The sequence below is a fragment of the Megalobrama amblycephala genome, linkage group LG1 (assembly GCF_018812025.1).
Source record: "Megalobrama amblycephala isolate DHTTF-2021 linkage group LG1, ASM1881202v1, whole genome shotgun sequence".
NCBI classification, from domain to species: domain Eukaryota; kingdom Metazoa; phylum Chordata; class Actinopteri; order Cypriniformes; family Xenocyprididae; genus Megalobrama; species Megalobrama amblycephala.
In genome coordinates, this window is record NC_063044.1 from 55,013,947 (window position 1) to 55,039,116 (window position 25,170).

Consider the following 25,170-nt stretch of genomic DNA (forward strand, 5'->3'; position numbering starts at 1 on the left):
ATTACAAATGTTCTCAAGTTCAAGTAAAAGTACCCACATTTAAATCTACTCTAAAAAGTAAAACTTTTTATAAAAAAACTACTCAAGTAAATGTTACCTCTGGCTGATTTCTACATCAGTATAGATCTGCTATGGAAGCAGTGCAGTGATATGATGAACAGGTCAGAGTTTCTCCATCATTAATATAACACAACTGGAACACTTTTATAATCATATTTTGACACAAGGTCTGTCATATACACTGCTGCTGTTTCACTGAAAGACTCTGTGTTACTCACCACAGATGATAAGCCTGAAGAGTCTGAATGTTGAATAATCTCTGGTCTTGATCTCTAGTTTATATAATCCAGAGTGTTCAGGTCTGGTTTGTTGAATGATGAGAGATCCAGTCAGAGGGTTCAGCTTCATTTGGTCTCTGAATTCATCAGACCATTGAGGTTTCTTACGGTTCTCTCCAGTCATTTCAGCTATGAGTTTCTCTCCAAACTTCCACTGTATTTTATCATCCTTCTGTATTTCAGTATAATAGTTCGGAATGACAGGACGTCCCTTCAGCACTGATTTTATCTCTTGAAGTCCTGCAGCAGCACAGAAACAGAGAAATATAGATCAGAAATCAGAAACAGAAACTAACAACATCAGACAACAAAGCATTACTGATCAATTGTTTAACATCTCAAATCTATCATTCACTCAGTTTATAAAATAAGGTAAAAGAAGCAAATAGAGGGGGGAAAATGTGTGAAAAATTTTGAAATCATGTCAAACAACCAATAATTTGCTCAAAGAGCATCTGGCCTGTTCCTCTGCTCATTCCCAAATGCCAGAAAAACATTCATTGTTGATCACAGGACAGATAACAAGCAAACATCAGCCTGTTTCACACTAGACGAGTGAGTGAAGCGTATAAAATCTTGCAGGAACAGGATGTGAGTGAGTTAAATGATCAGAGAAGAGCTGCATTCATCACCAGAGAGAAGTCAGTTTTTTGGTTATGGCATTTTGATTAAAAATTACAAGAAATTATGGTCAAGAAATAAATAAATAAATTAAACATATGCATGGATAAAATATTGACAGAATCTTGTGATCAATAAAAGTCTTGTGGGTTTGGGACGACATAAGGACATTTTTGTCTGAACTATCCATTAAGAACAACACAATACTGATCTAAAATAAAATCATAATTACAATGAAAGTAAATATTTCACTCACCAGAAACAATAACACTGAATATCTTGAATGAGGATTTGCCATTTCTGATGATCTTTAGTTTGTATTTTCCAGTGAAGTCAGTTCTGATTGTCTTGATGGTGAGATCTCCAGTCTGATGATTCAGATCCACAATGGGTTTAAATCTAGAATCACTGAACTCAGACTCTTCTTCACACTTCTCTTCTGTGTTTTTAGCTAGGAGACAGTTGTCATCTCCAAACATCCAAAATATCTTATCTCTTGTCTGTATTTTGGCACGCAGACTCACATCCGCCCCCTTCGTCACTGGCACTGACTTCTCTTCATCTGTCAAAGAAACAAAAATACAGAAGAGAAATCAGAACCAGAAAACCAACAGCAGCAGAAATAAACAGAAGAAACATTGTCATATCACACCTGACATACTGGATCACAAACATATCATTTACTCTATTTTAAGATGAAAAGAGCTCAACTTGTCATTGTAGAAATCTGAATGTAAGTATAAATCTCTACAGCTCATGTGTGTTTGACTGATGAAACTGTGTTGAACTCCAGTCTGTGTTTCTAAGAGTAAAAATCCAGTGCAGTGATATGGTGAACAGGTCAACAGTTCTACATCATTAATATAATTCAATACAATTCACATTTATTTGTATAGCGCTTTTCAAGATGCATAACATTTCAAAGCAGCTTTACAGAGAATGCAAATCAACATCACAATTTAGAGAATGCAGTTAGCTAATAATGTAATAATTTAGGCAATTTATTTTACAATCACTGTTAGCAGATTAATTGAAGGTAGAAACAATGAGCTCCTGGAAATAATCTATTACATATTAACAATAATTAGGATATATAGAAATTTGGGAATGTGCATGTTGATCCAGTTGTTGCGTCATCTGAAGTCATCGCTGGAGTTGGCGCTGTTTCTTCAAGTTGTAATATAACACAACTGAACACTTTTATAATCATATTTTGACACAAGGTCTGTCATATACACTGCTGCTGTTTCACTGAAAGACTTTGTGTTACTCACCAAAGACGATAAGCCTGAAGAGTCTGAATGTTGAATAATAACTGCTGATGATCTCTAGTTTATATAATCCAGAGTGTTCAGGTCTGGTTTGTTGAATGGTGAGAGATCCAGTCTGAGGGTCCAGCTTCATTTGGTCTCTGAATTCATCATCAGTCCATTGAGGTTTCTCACGGTTCTCTCCAGTCATTTCAGCGATGAGTTTCTCTTCAAACTTCCACTGTATTTTATCACCCTTCTGTATTTCAGTATAATAGTTCAGAGCGACAGAACGTCCCTTCAGCACTGATTCATTCACTTGAGCTGCATCATCACAGAAACAGAGAAATAGAGATCAGAAATCAGAAACAGAAAACTAACATCATCAGACAACAAAGCATTACTGATCAATTGTTCAACATCTCAAATGTTTCATTCACTCAGTTTATAAATATCAGTAAAGAACTCAGCTTTCTCTGATTCTCTCTCCAAAGATTTATAATAGTAGTGAATTGGGTGTGTAATGCATCCATCCATCATAAATATAATCCATACGACTGGGTTAACAAAAGCCTTCTGAAGCGAGGTGATGGGTTTTTGTAAGAAAAATATCCAAATTAAAAATTTATATTCTAAAATAACTGGTCAGGTCATATCCTGAAGTTGTAGTGTATTTAAAGTTAAATTTGAGTATATATTTTTAAGTTTACTTATTCATCCTTGGAATTAATTTGATCACTTGTGCTTATTCATTTCAGTATGACTAATGCATTAAAAGTCCATTTAATATATGCGAGTATATAATATGAGTAAATTTGTTTAATAAGTTTACACTGGCAGAATCATTTTACAATCGTACACACAAATCTATATTAAACAACACACCAGCAGCAACAGTAACGTTACATGCAAAAAAATATGTTGAGTGGTTAAACTTGAGACTTTGGAATTCAAATGTCTATTCAACTTGGTCTGTAACCAATCAGATTTTGTTGCTCACTGCCTTCAGCCAATCAGAGATGCTGACGTCACGGTACTCGTCTGAATCACCCTCGTTCAGGTCATAGTCGCCAGGGTCGCAGTTTTCCCGCACAATTGGGCTATTTTGGAAATGCCCTTGAAATGGATACCTGGCAATCCAAGGACGGAGGAAAGACGGTATGGGGGTACATTTGATGTCACCACAAAGCGTGTCGCTTATAAGTCTGCATGTTTTGCGTGTCGCTGTGTGAATGAACAGCTTAGTTACTACACAAACTCAAACATATGTGAGATGCTTACAGTGTTTTCAACACCTGCCTTCTCAATAAATGAGGACATGAACTTTATCTCCAGAACTGCTTTGAGGCACTTCAGAGATTTTTTCACCGTTTCATTTGGAAAAAAAAACTTAATGACAAACCACCAAAATAAAAGTTTGCTTTAACTTAGGACACATTTTAACAGAAATATATTACTATAAATTAGTAAAATGTACTGCTCAAAGTAATAATAAGATTACCATTGTTTGTAAGGAATACAACCAAGATATTTTCCATCCATGTTTTAATATTAAACAGATCTGTCATGCAGCATCTTATTTGACAAAAAATAAAAATGCAATGTTTTGTTGTAAATTAATTGTTATATTTTCATTTAAGATTGATTAATTGATAATTAATTGTTACAGTTTAATTAATTGATTTCATTAAACACTATTGTTGATGGCAAATTTGTATTAAATCATAAAACACAGGCAAAATAAAATAGATTTAATGGGGTCCTAAATTAAAAGGTGGCTTAATGCAGTTTAATTGTGAGCAAACAGGCTATGTTTACATTCATTTTCAAGGTCTAACAAACACGTGGAGAGCATATCCTTCCCCATTAATGGTAAATTAATATTGTGATAAAAATCAATATCATATGATATTAAAAAAAATAATATTGTCATAATATTTCTGGTCATATTGCCCAGCCCTAATTTTGAAATTTATCATGAAAAATGCTGGAAATTAAAAAGAAAGAGTTCAAGAACAAATAAAAAGTAGTGAATGAAGAGGAATAAAATACAGATAAAATAATGTGCATATGTTACATATAAAGAAGTCTAGCTAAAATTATCAAAATAAAATTTAAAACAGAACAAATAAAAATAGTTTACTAAAGGCGCATTATGAGAATAACGTCTCTGGTTACTACACGTAACCCCAGTTCCCTGAGAGGTAGAACGAGACATTGCTTCATAGCAAAGGTGGAAACTCCCTTTTTCTTAGAATACTAAAGCCCTATTGAATAGCTGTGCACGCATCACGCCGGCCAATGACGTTCAAGCACACAAAAAAAAGGGCAGGCAAACGCACTATATAAAGCCACCGCTGTCGTCATTGCATCAGAATCTTTTGACTGAGTGAAGCGTAGGTGACCATGCTCCCAGACGCTGAGCGTAGTGTAACACGGCAACTCACACAATGTCTGGTTTCCTCCTCACAGGGAACCAGGGGTTACGTGTATTAACCAAAGACATTCCCTTTCGAGTGACATTGACATTGAGTCATAGCTGATGCTAAGGGGACCATATAACATCACGCTGTGTTACTAGCGAAGTCCACTCAGTTGAGGCGGAGCATCAACAAAAAAAATGTTAAAACAGCTCGAGACAGATAAAGGCGCAAGCTTAGCAACGCGGCGATAAATGCATGTTAATATAACATGGCAAAAAGCCAAACATGCTAGACTGTGAACATAAGCATCTGCTAACATACCCTGCAATGCACAACTGATTGGTGATGACACAGAGCAGGTGGGTGGGGATAAGGATGCAGTAACAGACTGCCCTTAACAGACCAGCAGCAGACCTGGTTGAACACAGTGTTCGCCAGTTCATATGAACGGGGGAGGGACCAAGAGGGCCCATTTACTGAAGTCATTCTCATGGCACAAACCAGCGCCGTTGCTCATAAAGATGACAGCAGTGGTCACGTTAAAACTTATCATGAGTTAAAACAATGATGGAACAATTCATCAGAATCATTTACATGCACAAGCAAGCAAGTTACACAAGCACAAGTCACGCTGGTATTACGGGCATGGCAGTGAGTTCATAAATCTATGAGACAGTCAGTAAGTAAAACAAAAATAGGCAGTGGCTTCACCGGCACCGTCACTCGCATATATATACAACCTAGTGGAAGCCACCCAGCAGTCTAATCAGTTGACGCTAAGATGGAGGTTGGGTTTCCAATTCAGATGTACTCTGCATTTGCACAGACAATACAAACGGTGCAAACGAAGGAACATTCAGGTTATAAAATCTGGCGAATGTATTTGGTGATGACCAGCCAGCTGCCAGACAAATGTCCTATAGAAAATAGAAATTCCCATGAGGATGCCATGCCTCTGGTAGAATGAGCTTGCAGTCCGCCCAGGCATTTCTTGACCTGCAATGTATAAGACAGGGCTATCGCGTCCACAATCCAGTGAGACAGTCTTTGTTTAGAGAGAGGCAATCCCTTAGAACGGTCCCCAAAGCATACAAACAGTTGTTCCGGCAGCCTAAAACAGCTAGAGCCCTCAATATAAAGTCACAGCACGCGCACAGGGCAAAGCACCTGGTGGGTACGCGAGCTTTCAGTGCTCATATTATGAACAACACGAATAGAGAGGAGATTTCATTCAGCCCACAGAAGGAGATTCCTCGCTAGTTTGTGAAGCATGCGTGAGCACACGCCGCTCTGGTGATTTATGTAAGCCACCACTGCTGTATTATCTCTTTAAATAAGCACATGGTGATGGCGAATATGTGGGAGGAAGCATTCTAATGCCAGCTGAACTGCTTTCAATTCCAGACAGTTTATGTGACATGTTTTCTCTACATCTGTCCAGATACCAGAAGCCGGTCTGCCATTTCATAGGGCACCCCAGCCCCTGCTTGATGCCTCTGTAGTGACAGCATTCCTCCTGACAACTTGCCCCATCATCACTCCATGGCTGTACATTTTGTAGCTGAAACAAGGTTTCAGTGCGTCTCTGCAGTTGTGGGTGACTTTGACGCGCAACTTGCTGCTCTGCCATGCCTGACGCGGAACGCAAGCTTTCAACCAGAGCTGAAGAGGACGCATGTGCAACAGCCCCAAGTGGCACAATCTTGACACTGCTGCCATTAACCCCAGTGTCTTTTGGAAACACTTCAGGGGTGGTGATCTCCCCAGCTTGAACATAGTGAGAGAACTGATTATAGCACGAGAGCGTTGTCGAGAGAGGCAAGCTTGCATTGACAGTGAATCCAACTCTATTCCTAAAAATGAAATGGTCTGACTGGGTTGCAACATGTTCTTCTGCACATTGACAGAAAGCCCTAGGCACTGCAAGTGGTGAAGGAGCTTTGATTTGTGACTGTTTGGCACATTCTCGGAATGGGCCAGAATTAACCAGTCATCAAGATGTTTGATCAATGATTGTTGTTTGATTTACATGAAAACAGCAGGTATTTATAGGTTTGTTGTATATTTCCCAGTAATAAACTTCACTACTGCCAAGTAATCTGCTCACGCCGTTTATTTACATACTTCACATACACTTTCTCATACACTTCTTCATGTGAACTCATCCTCGTGTCTTCTATGTAGCTGATAGACTATAGCGCCATCTACTGTTAATGCCTGTATCTCAATATACCACATATTCCCTTTTCTAGAGCAGAAGACTTGGATTCTAACTTAAATTAAACAAAGCACAGAACACAAGAAACAACAGTTATGAATGTCAACACAGCATAGTACTATAACACTGCATATTCCAAAACGCATAATTGTATAACTCAAATTCTTTATCTACTTCAGTTGTAAAGAAAAGGAGAATAATTAACTTTTCTTTTTCTTTCTTTTTTTTTTTTTTTTCAAAACCCCCCTTTTTTTTCTGTCTCCCTCCCCTGATAAGTTACTGAGTATGCCCCTTTATGTAACATAGTCCTTAGACCACACTGGAGCGCGACACATTCTACAAGGGCGTGAGGTAGTGGGGGAAGAGATTGACATTTGAGATGTCTGCGGTGCTTCAAGCGGTTTGAAGGAGTCCTCTGCTAGAGAGACTGTATCAGATGTGGTGACACACGGTGAAGTCGGAGCCAGGTGAATAGCATTCCAAGCTCTTCCATCCGCAAGGAGATATGTTGCTGGGCCTTTCTGAGCCACAACCTTCAGAGGCGGAGTAAACTTGGAATGTCCTTTCTTAACCCTCTGGAGTCTGAGGCTGATTTGGGGCCTGGAGAAGTTTTGACATGCCCTGACATTTGTGCTTTTTTCAGTTGTTCATAAACATATTAATGGAAAAAGTGTCATTACACTGTATTCAGCACAAACTAGGCTACAATAATATGTGAGGAACATGTATGTACATGTTTGTGTTTTTGAAGGAATAACATTTATGCGTGGTTATCGAAAAAACAAAAAACTTAAGTCACTGAAATAAGGCCAAAAAAAGTATAGTAAATCTGTGTTTACAATACTTTAGGGTATTGGAGGTTGTAGACTAGAGTTTTTGCTTCAAAATTATGTAAAAATTATGCTGCCTACTCCTTCATATAAAACAATATATTGATTTAGTTTTTGTAAGACACTTTTTGCCAAGAAACACAGTATGAGTGGAGGCGTGAATCACCACTGAATAATGGGCCATTCTCACCTGAGAAGACAAAAGAATTGGATAGTAATGAGCTGAAATGACTTGCATATTAATGAGGCATTTCAGTCAGGTAGGCTGTGAAAAAAACCTTCTGTGATGTCTCAAGCTCATCATGCTATATGAAACATACAGAAAAATATTATTACAATATAAAGTAATGGTTTTATATTATACTTTAAATATAATGTATTTCTGTGATGCAAAGAGTCTGAATATAGGCTTTTAGTTTAAAAGCATGCACATTTGGAGAAATATTGGATTCTCATATGCTTATGTCAATTTTCTATACAGAGGAGTTATATTTATTTCATATTCATTGTCATTACTATGAGCGCTGGTGTTTTCAATTCATCCTTGAAGTCGGAGGGTGCTCTCTGTGCATTTTTAGTCCACAAATTCATCTAAAAGAAGAAGAGGCTATTCCATGAATGGAGTTTCCAATTCATACTGCAGCCGGAGGGCGCTAAAGAAACAAAAACTCATCTAAAATTAATCTATAGAAGAAAAGAAAACAGGAACTAACTGCATGTCTTCTAGAGCTCGCTAACCATGACTTTTACATCCAGATAAACACTTTTCAAGACAATAAATACACGATTGAGACGATGAATGCATGTATTGCCTCTGAATTTGCGTCTGAATAGCACTCCCTCCGTGGGCGTGGCCGCATTAGCAGATAATGAGCTGAATCACGGACTTCTGACATGGCTCTCTTTTCATACAGATTACATAAACACAGAAGGTTTGTTTTCGATTTGACTTACATGATTTAAAACCTGACATCTTAATGTTTTTTTAGACATAAGTTTAATTTTTCTGTGATTAGTATTCACTAAGTTACAGTTCATTTTCTGAGAACTATCAGATTGGACTTCGTTCAGAGGGAGAGGAGAAATCACGCATCATGTTAGTTTTCTTTATTTTACAAAAGGCACAACATTGTGTTTTTACTCTGAGTGTACACAAATAAAAGAAGATATTCTATAGTTTCAATTGATATATTACTTATGTCTCTATGACAAAAATGACGGAGTATTTTAAGTCTGTTTTGCTGCAATGTGAAAAAAAACCTGCAAAACGCGCCGGCGCGTTTTCAGACCTCAGAGTGTTAATGATTCCAGGCTTCCTGATACGCACAAATGAACCAACTGGAATCTTTGGTGATTTTGCATGGCGTTGCCGATCCGTATACTCTTTCATTTTGTTCTGGGATTGTTGGATGATTTCTTTCAAGTTCTTTTGATCCTTTGGTGGGGCTACACATGGAAGACCACCCACATGCAATTTTGTCTTAATTTGTCGACCATGCAGAAGCTCAGCAGGTGACAGTTTTGTCACAGCATGTGGAGTTGCTCTGTATGTATGTAGGAATTCGGTCACAAAAGCTTTCCACTCTTTACCCTCAATGCTAGCGGTCTGTAAACAGTCTTTAAAAACCCTGTTAAAGCGCTCGATCTCACCATTCGCTTGTGGGTAATAGACAGAGCTACGGTAGTGTTTAATATCTCTGTCTGCAAGGAACGCCTCGAACTCACCCGAAACGAAATGTGAGCCATTGTCAGTTATAAGTTCAAGTGGATTCCCTTCACGACTGAATACAGCAGACAAGAACTTCCCAACAGTCGCAGACGTAATGTCAGGGGCAAACGCAATCTCGGGTAATTTACCATTTACTGTAGTAATCAATGAGTGTCAGAGCAAAGCGACAACCTGGAGGAGCATTATTTAGGGGCCCAACAATATCAATAGCCAGCTTTTCCCAAGCTGTAGTTGGAGTCGGCACAGGACAGAGTGGAGCTACATGAGTATTGGCAGTTTTATCATGCTGGAGGCAGGTGGAACAGGATTTGATGGCATTTTCTACTTGACAGTCCATACCAGGCCACCAGTACAAATCTCTCAACCTCTGCTTTGTGCGCACCATCCCTTGATGAGTGGCATGGGCCAGCTGGATGAACTTTGATTGCAATGCTTCTGGAATGATCACTCGATGTGTGCCACGAATTATGTAGCCAGCATGTACAGACAGCTCATTCCGAAGACGATGGTAAGGGGCAATAACCGACAGGCATCACACTTAGACTTAAGCTCCTGTAAAGTAACAGCGGCAAATTCAGGAGACAGTACAGCTACCAACTCAGGCTCCTGCTCTTGGTTATGCTCAGAATCTGGAAGCGGAAGTCTGGACAGGCAATCAGCTGTCACATTGTCTTTGCCAGGCTTGTATTTCATACTGTAATTGAAACATAAGAGGCGTGCAGACCATCTAGCAATCCTCATGCCTGCTCGTCCAAGGCCTTTAGTAGAAAGCAGCGTAGACAAAGGGCTGTGGTCGGTGCAGAGAGTAAAGTGGCGGCCCCAAAGGTAAGTACGCCATTTTTTCGTCGCCCATACACATGCCAAAGCCTCTTTTTCTGTTGTCGAGTACTTTCTTTCACAGTCTGACAACGTTCTAGATGCAAAAGCAACTGTTCTTTCTGTAGTGTCATGACACTGGGTAAGCACAGCACCAATGCCGTAATCTGAAGCATCCGTAGTGACTGTTGTCGGTAAAGAAGGATCAAATAAAGCAAGAGCTGGGCTAGCAGTGATTAGATGTTTCAGATGGCTGAAATGTTCCTGGGCTTAATCAGTCCAGCAAAAGTCTGTCGACTTTCGAAGCAGTGCACGGAGCGGTTCCACTAATGTAGCGTAATTGGGGATGAATTTGGAATACCATCCTGCAAGTCCAAGAAAGGAACGCAATGACTGTGCATCATGAGGAGGAGGTGCTTGTTGTAATAGCTATAACATGATCAGGATTCGGGTGCAGACCTGAAGCAGAAATAACATGGCCAAGAAATGGGAGCTCAGTTTGTCTGAAACGGCACTTCTCTACGTTAAGTTTCAAACCACAGCTTTGCAACCGTTGTAAGACGGCTTGAAGTCGTTTCTCATGTACCTCTGGGTTCTCACCATAGACAATGATGTCATCTAGATAACACTGTACGCCATCCTGACCAGACAGAATTTTAGACATCATTCTTTGAAATGCACTTGGTGCTGAGGACAGCCCATAAGGGAACCCGTGTGAAACGATAAAGTCCATCATGGGTGATGAAAGCAGTCAGATCCCTACTATCCTCATGCAGGGTCACTTGGTGGTATACATTCTGGAGGTCTATTGTAGAGAACATAGAAGCTCCACGCAATTCTGTAAAAACCTCCTCGATGTGCGGCAAAGGGTGACTGTCGATAACAACAGCTTTGTTCGGTTCTCTTAAATCAACACAAAGTCGAATGCCTCCAGTTTTCTTTTGGATGACTACTACCGGCGACACCCAAGGGGATGACTCCACTTTTTCTATGATCCCTTCAGATTCCAGCCTCTTTAACTCCTGTGAAACTGCATCTCTCACAGAAAACGGCAATCTGCGCAATTTCTGTTGTATTGGTAGTACATCTGAACGTACATTTACTTTATGTACGAAGCCAGCAGCCAAACCCAAAGGCTCAGTGAAGTTTACAGCAACTTGCCCGTTCTTTGCAGAAGATACAACTGATCCATTCCTTATATCCAGATGCAAAGCAGTGAAGAGATCCATGCCAAGTAATGGTGTTCCGCCTGGCACAATGAAGAATGAAACCTGCGTACAGTGGCATTGAAAACTGGCAGTAAGTGGTAAGGCACCCTAAAACTGGAATAGTCTTTTGCATGTATGTCACCAAACGAACATTAGGCACAGTAAGGGAAATATCCGAGAAGTACTGTCGGTACAGATGCTCTGGGAGGATAGAAACAGCTGAGCCAGTATCCACAAGCAGTTCAGTGTCAATTTCCATCCACAGTATGTAAAGAAACAGTACATTTAAGATTATGCTTCCGTTTTGCAGGCAGTGGCATTTCAATGCTTAAGACCGTTAACTCCGGCACATCAACTTCTTGTACAACGCATGTAGATGCAGAACTCCGACAAACTCTAGCAAAATGTCCAACTTTACCACACTGTCTGCATTTTGACTGTTTAGCTGGGCATTTGGGGTAGTTTGCTAAATGCGATTTAGTGCCACAACGGTAGCATGTCTTTGCATCCATTTTTTTCTGTGTTTCATTTGATGTTCTCTGATGAGAAACTGTGGACTTACGTGAAGCAGGTCTCTGTTGCCATCGCTGTTTTGCTCCGTCACGTGAGCCAGTATGCACCATGTTTACTGAAGTGTCAGTGCGCTCCATAGCTTTAGCTTCAGCTACCGCAGACTCGATTTGTCCTGCGATAGTAATCGCCTTTTGCAGAGTAAGATCCGTTTCCAACAACAGACGTTCCCGTATGCGAGGGGTGCATGTCTTCTCAACGATCTGATCTCTAATCATATCATCCGTGAGCGTGCCAAAGTCACAGTTCACAAGCAGTTCACGCAAAGCTGCAACATATTGCACGATAGACTCACCAGGTCTCTGAGCGCGCTGGCGAAATTTATTTCTCTCAGCAACTACGTTCACTTTCTGAACAAAAAATGCTCGCAAAGCAGTCAACGCAGTCTCATAATTGTCATCAGCCACCGTGAGGGTATAAAAAATCCTCTGTCCCTCCGTACCTAAGCAATGAATAAGTAAAGCACGCTTCCTTTTTTCTGGAATGTCCTCCGCCGACAGTGCAGTCACGTAGTTATCAAACATACGAATCCATGAATTAAACAGTATAGTCGGCTCACCCGGAGTATCCAAAAAAACAGGAGGGGGCGAGAGCGCAAGCATGGCCATCCTCGTCGCCAATATGTTGTATAATTCCCAGTAATAAACTTCACTACTGCCAAGTAATCTGCTCACGCCGTTTATTTACATACTTCACATACACTTTCTCATACACTTCTTCATGTGAACTCATCCTCGTGTCTTCTATGTAGCTGATAGACTATAGCGCCATCTACTGTTAATGCCTGTATCTCAATATACCACAAGGTTGCTGTCACTGCAAGCACACATCCGAGAGATACACATCCGATTTGTCGCCTCGTTCACTTAAGACATAACCGAATGTGTTTACAAGAATATTTGCTGAGAGGAGTATTTTAACTGACATAATGCGTGAATGTGTCCATCCAAGTGCATGAGGATGCGAAAGAGAAATCAATTTGGAGTTCGCGAGTGATCTGAAATGCACCTCTCTCTGTGTGTGCGTGCAAGCTTTGCGTCTGTGCGCACTGATAACAGCATGGCGCGGGATACTAAATTAAGTCCTCTTTTGTCTCTTCTAGCGCTGGAATGGTTTTATATCTATTTAAAATGTGTACTAGCTAGACAAAACACGTGCAAATGATAACCTTTCCCTCTATTCCGGAGGGAAAATGCAATCAATCCGTGAATCACATGCGTGCCAAACAGTGGGGCTTGGTCCGTACTGATCACAGATCAACAACGATCCGTTTAACCACTAATTTAAATTGTAGCACAATTGTAATACTGTATTGTGTAAGATTATGTAATTCAAAGTACAGTAGTCAACTTTTAAAGTGGATCAAAAAAAAAAAAAGTTCAGCAAAGTTGTCCTAAGAAGAAGGTCTATGGACCACTTTTATTAAAGGTTTTTATCCACTTCAAATGTTGACTATATTATACAAAGTATATTGTTATTGACTGCAAATACTTGTTACTGAGCATACAGTATTACTGTAAAATAATCTGTAAAATAATATATTCATAGTATATTGCTTGTGTGTTCGGAAGACACTTGTAATTATTTTTTAATGTACTTATAACACAAAGTATATTTATAACACAAAATATAATTATAACACAAACAAAGTATACTTATAACACAAATTAAATACACTTTAATATCACTGATCAAGAATGTAATTAGTCTCTACACAGGCATATTGTTACAACAGAGGGCACGGAGGCAGATGTAAAAGTCACAGTAGATGTTTTATTAACAATTTCAGCAGAGAAACAGGTGAGTTCGTTGTCAATGCAGAATATAGTGATATTAAGCAGAGAGATAATACTGTCCTTTCGTTGTTTGTAGAATGGAGTGGAAACACAGACGTTGGAGACTGGAGACGAGGAGCACTCACACACACTGAGGTAATCACACGAGGAAGACTTGGAATCACTGGAGACGTTGGAGGTAAGTAGCGAACAAGAGTCCTTGAGGTAAGCATACGGAGCGTATAGCAAACGAGACCGGACAGTGAGTGTGTGTGAGTGCGGGTGTGATATAGTCCATGTGATTAGTGCAGTAATGATGTGCAGGTGGCGGTGATTAATAGTCCGGGGATTGTGAGCGCGGGTATTGGAGGGTGAACCTGATGTGTCTGTGACAGTACCCCCCCTCCCACGGCCTGCTCCTGAGGGCCGAGGACCCCGACGTCGTGGTGGCCATCCTCTAGGTCGTGGGGCAGGTCTGTCTGGATGGTTGGCATGGAAGATCTGGAGCAGACTGGGATCGAGGATGTCATTTCTGGGGACCCATGAACATTCCTCGGGACGTAACCTTCCCAATCCACCAGGTACTTCAACAGACCACCACGGCGCCGGGAGTCCAGAATCTCACGAACCTCGTAGGCTGCACCGTCATCCAGGAGAAGTGGAAGGGGGGGCTCGGCGGCTGCCACGTCAGGTTCTGTGGAGGGAAGAACAGAAGGGTGGTAAGGTTTGACTAAGGAAACATGGAAAACTGGATGAATTTTGTATGAGGGTGGAAGCTGTAGACGGTAGGTGACAGGGTTTATCTGTTCGGTGATGGTGAACGGGCCAATGAAGCGGAGACTCAGCTTCTTGCAGGGCAGATGCAGGTAGATGTCCCGGGTGGAAAGCCAGACCTTCTGTCCCGGTTGATAGTTGGGAGCGTTGGAGCGACGATGGTCAGCTGTGATCCTGTGTCTGCGCAGGGCTCTCTGCAGATGGTGATGTGCTGAGTCCCACACCCTCTCGCTCTCCCGGAACCAGTAGTCGACAGCGGGAACATTGGAGGGTGCTCCATCCCAGAGGAACAGAGGTGGTTGGTAGCCGAGTACACACTGGAAAGGTGTTAAACCGGTGGAAGGCTGTCGCAGGGAGTTCTGTGCGTACTCTGCCCACCCTAGGTACTGGTTCCAGGAGTCCTGGTGGCCGTGACAGAAGGTACGCAGGAAGCGGCCGATCTCCTGGATCTTCCTTTCCGTCTGCCCGTTCGACTGAGGGTGGTATCCGGACGTCAGGCTGATGGTCACACCCAGGAGTGAAAGGAACGCCTTCCATACTCGAGAGATGAATTGTGGTCCTCGATCTGAGACGATGTCCTTGGGAATTCCATAATATCTGAAGATATGGTTAAACATGAGTTCTGATGTGATCATAGCAGTGGGTAGACCTCTCAGGGTAATTAGACGGCAGGCTTTGGAGAACCGATCTACCACCACTAGAACACATGTGTGACCGTCAGATTCTGGGAGGTCGGTGATGAAATCCACCCCCAGGTGTGACCATGGTCGCTCAGGAACGGGCAGAGGATTGAGCTTGCCGGCTGGCAGATGACGAGGGCTCTTGGAGATGGCGCACTCCCTGCAGCCCTGCACGTACCTTCTGACATCGCTGGCCATGTTGGGCCACCAGAAGCGCTCCTTGAGCAGCGAGAGGGTCTCACTGACCCCCGGGTGACCAGTGCCAAGTGATGTAAAGAGTGGACGAGTGGAGTGCGTCGTGTCCGTTGGATATACGTGCGGTCTGGAGGACAACCCGGCGGAGTGTTTGAGGAGGCATTGGTGGAGGGTAGAGTCTCCTCAGACCACTGGATAGGGCTCACAAAGAGTGATTCAGGCAGAATAGTAGAAGGGATTTCATTATTTTCCTCTGGAGCATGGATACGGGAGAGAGCATCCGCTTTGAGGTTTTTTGATCCTGGACGGTAGGAGATTGTGAAATTGAATCTGGAAAAGAACATTGCCCAACGGGCCTGACGAGGATTGAGTCTTTTTGCAGCTTTGAGGTATTTCAAGTTCTTATGGTCGGTGAGTACTTGGAAAGGATGGTTAGCTCCCTCCAACCAATGCCTCCATTCCTCCAGCACAAGCTTGATGGCTAGTAGTTTGCGGTCACCGATGTCATAGTTGACCTCCGCCGGGTTGAGTTTCCAGGAGAAGAAGGCACAAGGATGGCGTCTACTTGGTGTCCCCTGTTGCTGAGATAAGACCGCTCCCACTCCTGTGGTGGAAGCGTCCACCTCGACAATAAATGGAAGTTCAGGATCTGGGTGGACGAGGAGGGGAGCGGTGGTGAAAGCAGTCTTGAGAGCTTCAAACGCATTGGTGGCTTTGAGTGGCCAGGACAGAGACTTGGGCTTATCCTTTAACAGGTTGGTGAGTGGATGAACGATGGAGCTGTAACCTTTTATGAAGCGGCGGTAGAAGTTGGCGAAGCCAAGGAATCTCTGTAATTCTTTCATGGTGGATGGAGTGGGCCAGGATCTGATGGCTTCTACCTTTCCCTCGTCCATCCGAGTGCCACTGTGGTCAATTACATATCCCAGGAACTGTACAGATGACTGATGGAAAGAGCATTTCTCTGCCTTGAGGAATAGATGGAACTGCCGTAAGAGTTGAAGGACCTCCGCAACGTGGTGGCGATGTTCGGCCAGGCTCAGGGGGTATATCAGGATGTCATCGATGTATACCAGAACAGTCTTGTGGAGAAACTCCCGGAGCACCTCATGGATGAAGTCCTGGAATACGGAGGGGGCGTTGGCCAGGCCATACGGCATGACAAGATATTCATAGTGGCCGGTAGGTGTCACAAAGGTGGTCTTCCACTCGTCCCCCTCGCGTATCCGGATGAGGTTGTACGCGCTGCGGAGGTCCAGCTTTGTGAACACAGTGGCACCACGGAGATGTTCCAAAGCCGCTGGGACGAGGGGAAGTAGATAGCGGAACTTGACGGTGATTTTGTTGAGTGAGCGATAGTCTATGCATGGCCGCAAGCCTCCGTCCTTCTTGGCCATGAAGAAAAAACTCGAAGCAGCAGGGGAAGTAGACGGGCGGATGTATCCTTGGTTAAGGGCCTCTTCTATGTATTCCTCCATGGCCTTCTCCTCCGGCACTGACAGGGGGTATATCCGTCCCCGAGGCCCATTATGTTTAAGAGTTTCTCCTAAATTGGCAAGTTAGGAGCTACTTTTAGCCTTAACACTCTCGGGTCGGCGGTCACGCCGGCGTGATCACCGCTTTTTTTTCTAACCAGTGTGAAAGAGACTCAAAATACTCTGTCAATGTTGCACATACAAGAGAGCTATACACCATTTTAATCTGTGGAATATCTTCTTTTATTTGTGTACACTCAGAGTAACAACAAAATGTTGTGCTTTTTGTAAAATAAAGAAAACTAACATGATGCGTGATCTCTCGTCTCCCTCTGAACGAAGTCCAATCTGATAGTTCTCAGAAAATGAACTGTAACTTATGAATACTAATGACAAAATAAATGACACTTACGTCTAAAGAAACGTTGAAATGTCAGGTTTTAAATCGTGTAAGTCAAATCGAAAACAAACATTCTGAGTTTATGTAATCTGTATGAAAAGAGAGCCATGTCAGAAGTCCGTGATTCAGCTCATTATCCGCTAATGCGGCCACGCCCACGGAGCCAGCGCTATTCAGACGCAAATTCAGAGACAATGCATGCATTCATCGTCTCAATCAAGTGTTTTGAATAGCCATAGTTAGCGATCTCTGGCCTCTGTTAGTTCAGTTATTTCCTGGATTGCCTATTCTTCTTTAGTGCTCAGGCATTTGTGGACTAAAGGTGTACAGAGCACCCTCCGGCTGCAAGTTCAAAACACAGTATCCAGCACTCATAGTAATGACAATAAATCCTGAATAAATATTACTCCTCTGTATAGAAAATTGACAAACATATGAGAATCCATCAGTATTTCTCCAAATGTGCATGCTTTTAAGCTAAAAGTCTATATGAAATGCCATAGAGGTAACATAATTGTTCAGACACTTTGTATCATAGAAATGCATTATATTTTAAAGAATATAATAGAATACCATTATTTTAAATTGTAATAATATTTCACAGTATTGCTATTTTTTCTGTATGTTTGATTTACACCATGATGAGATTTGAATCATGATCACAGAGGGTTTTTTCACAGCCTACCTGACTGAAAGAGCTCATTATTTATGCAGCTCATTAGAGCTCTTTATGGAATTCTTTTGTCTTTTCAGGTGAGAATCACCCATTATACATGAGGATTCACACCTCCACGCATACTGTGTTTCTTGACCAAAGATGTTTTAGAAAATTTAAATCTCTCTATTGTTTTATATGAACAAGCAGGCAGCATAATTTTTACCTCATTTTGAAGCAAAAACTCTAGTCTACAACCTCAAATACCCAGAAGTCTTGTGAACAAAGATTTAAAATATATTTTTTGGCCTTATTTCAGTGACTTAAATTTTTTGTTTTTTCAATAACCACGCATAAACGTTATTCCTTCAAAAACACAAACATGTACATACATGTTCCTCACATATTATGGTAGCCTAGTTTGTGCTGAATACAGTGTAATGGCACTTTTTCCATTAATATGTTTATGAACAACTGAAAAAAGCACAAATGTCAGGGCATGTCAAAACTTCGCCAAGGCCCCAAAAATCCTCAGACCCCTGAGGGTTAAGATGTTTTGTGAATAAGACCCCAGGGGCCATTATTCACAAAACATTTTATCTTACCACTAAGAGTTCTCCTAAATAGCAGTAAAAGTTCTTAGCTAAGAGTTTTCTCTTAAAACCTATTCACAAAGCTGCTGAGACAAACTTTTACTACAGAATAGACTGAAGCCTTGAGCTAAGAGTAAGGGCGGGGTTGACCTCGTTGCTATGGAGTAAACAGACAGTGATTGGCTGATAGGGGAGGAGTCAGTGATTTAATCATAGAAATATTGTAGAATGAGGTGTCATGTTTCCATATTAAAATAAAGGTTTTAAAAATACAAATGTTGCCCTATTCAAATAAATATTTTAATAAAAATGTTGCCATATTCAAATAAAGGTTTTAAAATGTAAGCTAAGTGTCACTAATTAAACTAGTATATACAGTTAATTGTCCACCTCTTGGATGTCTGCATCTCAAAGAGAATTCAAAATTCAAGCGGCAAATTATGTTTTATAAACAAAGTTTGGGAGGAATACATTCAAACGGTAGCTTTAGAGGAGGAATATATATATACACAGATGAGAGCCGACTCGCCTATAGTTACTTCGACAGCTTTCTGCATCCCTCCGCCACCCTATCCCATACTCTCGGGTGGGGATACGGGGGAGAACTATTGGGCTCAATTCCAAGCTCGGAGCCCTCAATCCCCTTGAACAGCACATCAAATATGCTTATTATATATATTTTTTACTCTATTCAATCATTTGTAAATGTGAGTTCATGAAAACCACTGCAACAGGTAATTGGGCAATATTTATTTATTTGTAAAATAAATTTTAATTTTTGGTGTCTCATCATAGATTCAAATCTATAAATCAAAATGTATTGCATTTATGAAGAAAAAGTTGAGCACCTAAGGCTCTATCGCTATTGCCTCATGGTGTTCAGTGTCTTTGGGTGGATTAGGACTGTTTGTAATTTGGTTTTAGTGACTAAGTGAGTCCTCTTGACTACTCCTAACGTTTCACAGATTTAGGAGCTAGTTTTAGTACTAAAATGCTTTGTGAAATACTCTTAGAGCAAAAATTTAGGACTCTTAAAATTAGGACTAACATGCCCATTATTTTTAAGAGTTTCTCCTAAATTGGCAAGTCAGGAGCTACTTTTAGCCTTAAGATGTTTGTTAATACGACCCCTGGGGCCGTATTCACAAAACATTTTATCTTAGCACTAAGAGTTCTCCTAAATAGCAGTAAAAGTTCTTAGCTAAGAGTTTTCTCTTAAAACCTATTCACAAACCTGCTGAGACGAACTTTTACTAAGGAATAGACTGAAGCCTTAAGCTAAGAGTAAGGACGGGGTTGATCTCGTTGCTATGGGGTATACACACAGTGATTGGCTGATGGGGGAGGAGTCAGCAATTTAATCATAGAAATATTGTAGAATGAGGTGACATGTTTCCACATTAAAATAAAGGTTTTAAAATACAAATGTTTTTCCCCAGTCTGTCTGATTAGTTAATTTGATCCACCTGTGTCTTGTTAATTATTCCATCACCCTGATTAGTTCCCTTATTGGTCACATGTATTTATAAGGATTGCTAATGTGTCGTCATCATGACGTATTCCCAGTGGTGAACGCAAAGCATTTTGGGAATCCGCGGCACAAACATACATAAGGCGCCAGACTTCTTTGCATGGAGGGAAGAACGCAGTGTTATACAGTAACTTACTTCAAGTCGCTGCAGCAGGCTCAGGTCTTTTTTTACAGATGGATGGGTCCAGGACCTGGAGATTGTAAAAGTGGGGCAGAAAACTGTCGTCCGTTCAAAGGTATGCTAATGTTTTCATCACCACACTCCTCGCTCTCTCTCATCTATCTGCGTGCAGTCAGCATTCAACAAACCAGCGCGTGTGAGATTTTGGTTGGGTGACAGTTGTAGGTTACAGTTTGGCAAATATAAGTAAACACTTTGCAGTTTGAAAGATGTCCTGTATGAACAAAATGACGGAGTATGTTTTTATGTTTCCACTGTTCGATCGCATCCACGCCTCTCTCTCTCACACACACACACACACACACACACACACGCTGGTTTGTTGAATTCTGACTTCACACAGATAGATGAGAGAGAGCGAGGAGTGTGGTGATGAAAACATTAGCATACATTTGAACGGACGACCGTTTTCTGCCCCACTTTTACAATCTTCAGGTCCTGGACCCATCCATCTGTAAAAAAAGACCTGGGCCTCCTGCAGCGACTTGAAGTTACTGAAAACTTTGTGTGTGTATGCACTAACTCTTAATATCATGTAGTTGTGTGTGTGTGAGATTATAAAATAAGATGTATATAAAATATGGGTGCTGGAAGTTGGGCAACAGTTTGATGTCTATATGTGTGATTGCTGTCTATATCCTGTTGGAATCACCTATGTTTAATTAAAGTATTATATCGTCATCTTTGTCTGCATCGTGCTTGCTACTACAGCTACACGTAACAGAAGAACGGACCAAAACAGTTTTTTTTTTTTTTTTTTTGCAGCGTTTTACTTCAGTTTTAATTTTTGTTTTTCCCTCATGGCTCTACCCGCAGTCCAGCTCCTCTGCCTGGAGCAGGGAGACCGAGGATCTCCTGGCTCCGCCTCCAGCCTTCGAGTCCAACACTCCACCGCGGCCTGTCGACGCATCACCTTCGCCGTGGCTCCTCCCTCCCTCGGCTCCACCGGAAACCCTCAGCCTCAAGACTCCACCGGGCTCCCTCGTCCCACAGTCTCCGACTTGGTCAGACAGCATCCAGCCTGCACCTGCGGTTTCACCTGGCTCCCCCTTCCCCTCATCTCCTCCTTCGTCCTCAGTTGCACCGCCTCCATCTCAGTCTTCAGGTTCCCGGATTCCACCTCGGATGCTCGTTGTCCCGGCTCAAGCTCGATCTCCAGAGCCAGCAGTGTCGTTTGGGCTCTCCGGCATTCTAGCTCCACCTGGATCTGCAGCATCGGAGGCATCTCCATCAGCCGTCCCCTTGGTGGCGCCTCTCAACCGTCCACTATAGTTTTCCTGTCCTAGACTCCACCCTGGGGCCTCATCATGGTTGGTCTCTGGACCAACATCTGGCTCCTCCTGCTCCAGGCTTCCCCATGGCTCCTCCCACCCTCCACTCCCCCTTAGACAATTTTTGTTTTCTGTGGACTTTTGATTATTTCCTTTGCCCTTCACCCTCCTCCAGAACCCCACCCCCCACCCCCAGTTGGACTCCATATGGCGCGAGGTACTGTGTTCTGTGACCTAGGGTGCTTCTCAATTCTTATTTGTGCATCCTCGTTTCCTTTCCTCGCTTCCTTTCCTCGCGTCTTAGCTCCACCCCTTCAGGATGCGAGGGAAGGATGCAAGGAAAAGAATGCGAGGACGGAGGAATTGAATCAAGTGAAATGATATATCCTCGCTCCCTTTAACGTCACTTCAAACCGTCATCAGCTGCGCTCAAGGGATCTACCCATATGTAGTTAAAGTTTGGTTATTTAAAAAATTATAATAAATATTAATAAAGCAAGATGCCCCGTTGAAATATATGAGGTATAAAGTTTATTTAAACTGTAAAAGTAAAGCATACATTTAAATTATTGTGACAGATATGAAGGGGGAGGAGAATGTATGCGTGCGTCACGTTTCTCGACGAGAAAGACTTCTGCAAAGGATGCACCTGTGTATCCTCGCTCATGACTCCTCAGGAAGCCTCCTCCTCCTCGATCCTCACCTCCTCGCGGTGCAATTAGAGAATTGAGATATCCTTCAAGATGGCTGAGCTCGATCGTTTTCCGGGTCATAGGATGGAGGACGGAGGAGCGAGGAGACGAGGAGGGATATTGAGAAGCACCCAATGTTTTTCCCCAGTCTGTCTGATTAGTTCATTTGATCCACCTGTGTCTTGTTAATTATTCAATCACCCTGTTTAGTTCCCTTGTTGGTCACATGTATTTATACCCTGTGTTTGCCTTCACTCCTTGTCTGTTCTCGTTGATGTCTATATGTGTGATTGCTGTCTATATCCTGTTGGAATCTCCTATGTTTAAATATAGTATTGTTATATCATCATCTTCGTCTGCATCGTGCTTGCTACTACAGCTACACGTAACAGAGATGTGTTCATGTGTTGGCTCTAGGTGGATCACTGAAGGATTTGCACAGGTACAAGGCACCGGTATTCATGTGACTAAACGGTGAACTGGTCATTAGTTTAGGAGACTGTGCACAACAATTTCAGTCCATGTGAGGAAAACTGAGGCAGTCCACAGAAAGCAGATACTGATCTGAAGTTTAAGATCTTCATTTCCTGAAGGTGAGTTGAGGAGAGCCGTCTGCTTTACTCACCTTCAACTCAGAATCAGCACAATGTTGAGCATAATATTGATACAGAAAATATACCATAACTTTTAAATAGAGGGAAAGGGTTTTAAATTTTCTAAAATTATATATAGTTAATGTCATTCCAAACCTGTATGACTTTCTTTTCTTTTGTGAAACAAAAGAACAAAAGAAAATATTTTGAAAAATATTTGGTTCAAACAACTTTGGATACCATTATATGGAGAGAAAAAACCTTTGGTGTTCCATAGAAATTCATCTCCAACGCATACAAAAAGGAGCTGTGCTGCTGTACACTCTAATATGAACAGGGAGTGTTTTTTTTTTTTTTTCCCCAGACTTTTAATAGATGCACAGAAATCTTGTAATGAATAAAAGTCTTATGGGTTCAGGACGGCATTACGAAGGGTGACTTAATGATCAACAAACATTTTTGGCTGAACTATCCTTTAAGAACGACACAATACTGATCTAAAATAAAATCATAATTACAATGAAAGTAAATATTTCACTCACCAGAAACAGTAACATTGAATAACTTGAATGAGGATTTGCCATCTCTGATGATCTTTAGTTTGTATTCTCCAATGTGGTCAGGTTTGATTATCTTGATGGTGAGATCTCCAGTCTGATGATTCAGATCCACAATGTCTTTAAATCTAAAATCACTGTACTCAGACTCTTCTTCTGTGTTTTTAGCTAGGAGACGGTTGTCATCTCCAAACATCCAGAATATCTCATCTCCTGTCTGTATTTTAGTATTGGCACGTAGAGTCACATCCGCCCCCCTCATCACTGACACTGACTTCTCTACATCTGTCAAAGAAACAGAAAAATACAGAACAGAAATCAGAACCAGAAAACCAACAGCAGCAGAAATAAACAGAAGAAACATTGACATATCACACCTGACATACTGTATCACAAACATATCATTTACTCTATTTTAAGATGAAAAGAGCTCAACTTGTCATTGTAGAAATCTGAATGTAAGTATAAATCTCTACACCTCATGTGTGTTTGACTGATGAAACTGTGTTGAACTCCAGTCTGTGTTTCTAAGAGTAAAAATCCACTCAAATGACATGAAATATGAGTGTGTTGAATTGTGTTTGTGTGAAGAAGCGCTTCTGAATGTTTGATTTGTGATCAGATAATGACTGTACTGCAGTTCAATAATGATCAGGAATAATGAGGAGGATTGTGACTGATAAAGTTGATCAAACAATCCTGCAGACAGAAGCAACACAGTCTGTGTGAAGAACAGTTTCAGAACAGACAACAGCATCTGAAAGAAGACTGTCTGAAACTGCTTCATTGAGGAACCACATCTGTCTGAAACACCACAAACCAGCTCTGACTAAATACATTAATAAATAAATTATTATTCAATTAAAATTAATTAATCTGCAACTGCCTGTATTTACAGTTGACTTCAGTTGTGTTATTTCTACATCAGTATAGATCTGCTATGGAAGCAGTGCAGTGATATGATGAACAGCTCAGAGTTTCTCCATCATTAATATAACACAACTGGAACACTTTTATAATCATATTTTGACACAAGGTCTGTCATATACACTGCTGCTGTTTCACTGAAAGACTTTGTGTTACTCACCACCGACGATAAGACTGAAGACTCTGAATGCTGAATATTTACTGCTGATGATCTCTAGTTTATATAATCCAGCGTGTTCAGATCTGGTTTGTTGAATGGTGAGAGATCCAGTCTGAGGGTTCAGCTTCATTTGGTCTCTGAATTCATCAGAACATTGAGGATTCTCACGGTTCTCTCCAGTCATTTCAGCTATGAGTTTCTCTTCAAACTTCCACTGTATTTCATCATCCTCCTGCATTTCAGTATCAGTATTATTATCATAACTCAGAGTGACAGAATCTCCCTTCAGCACTGATTTATTCTCTTGTTCTGCAGCATCACAGAAACAGAGAAATAGAGATCAGAATTCAGAAACAGAAACTAACATCATCATGTGACCTTTCGGTTTTGTTTTTTTTTCTTCTCCGGCCCGGTTTGTATCACTCTTCAATGACACGCAACTCAGAATGCAGATGATTTCAGTATTTATTTATCCTGCACAGAGCAGTGGAATAAAGAGAAAGCAGTGAGTACAGTAGCTTCAGCTCCATCTGTACGAGACATTTCACTAGTTCGGGAGCACATGGAATGACGCACATGGAAAGATTCGGTTCATTAAAAACGGAAATAAAACTATCAAATACACAAAAATATGAACAGAAAACACACTCTATAAGTCAACTAGTGTTCAATGTGTGCAATCCCCTTCATACATCGTCTAACATTCAA

General features: G+C 41.3%; 1 protein-coding gene across 1 annotated transcript; it reads right to left on the reverse strand.

The window, feature by feature from the left end:
• LOC125275318 lies at nt 1-24,767 on the reverse strand. The gene is made up of 5 exons (XM_048202158.1): nt 24,463-24,767; nt 23,361-23,660; nt 2,234-2,533; nt 1,216-1,521; nt 1-578 (listed from the first exon to the last, which is right to left on the reverse strand). The coding sequence occupies exons 1-5, from the start codon at nt 24,698-24,700 to the stop codon at nt 271-273; spliced, it is 1,452 nt and encodes a 483-aa protein (XP_048058115.1). The 5' UTR covers nt 24,701-24,767; the 3' UTR covers nt 1-270.
• Nucleotides 24,768-25,170: the final 403 nt, after the last annotated feature.

Coding starts and splice junctions, on each gene's coding strand:
- LOC125275318 (XM_048202158.1), bottom strand. CDS start 24,700: ATGCAGGAGGATGATGAAATACAGTGGAAGTTTGAAGAGAAACTCATA. Junction 2,534..23,360: donor ATTCAATGTTACTGTTTCTG/GTGAGTGAAATA, acceptor GTGATGATGCAG/CTCAAGTGAATGAATCAGTG. Junction 579..1,215: donor ATTCAGTGTTATTGTTTCTG/GTGAGTGAAATA, acceptor GTGCTGCTGCAG/GACTTCAAGAGATAAAATCA.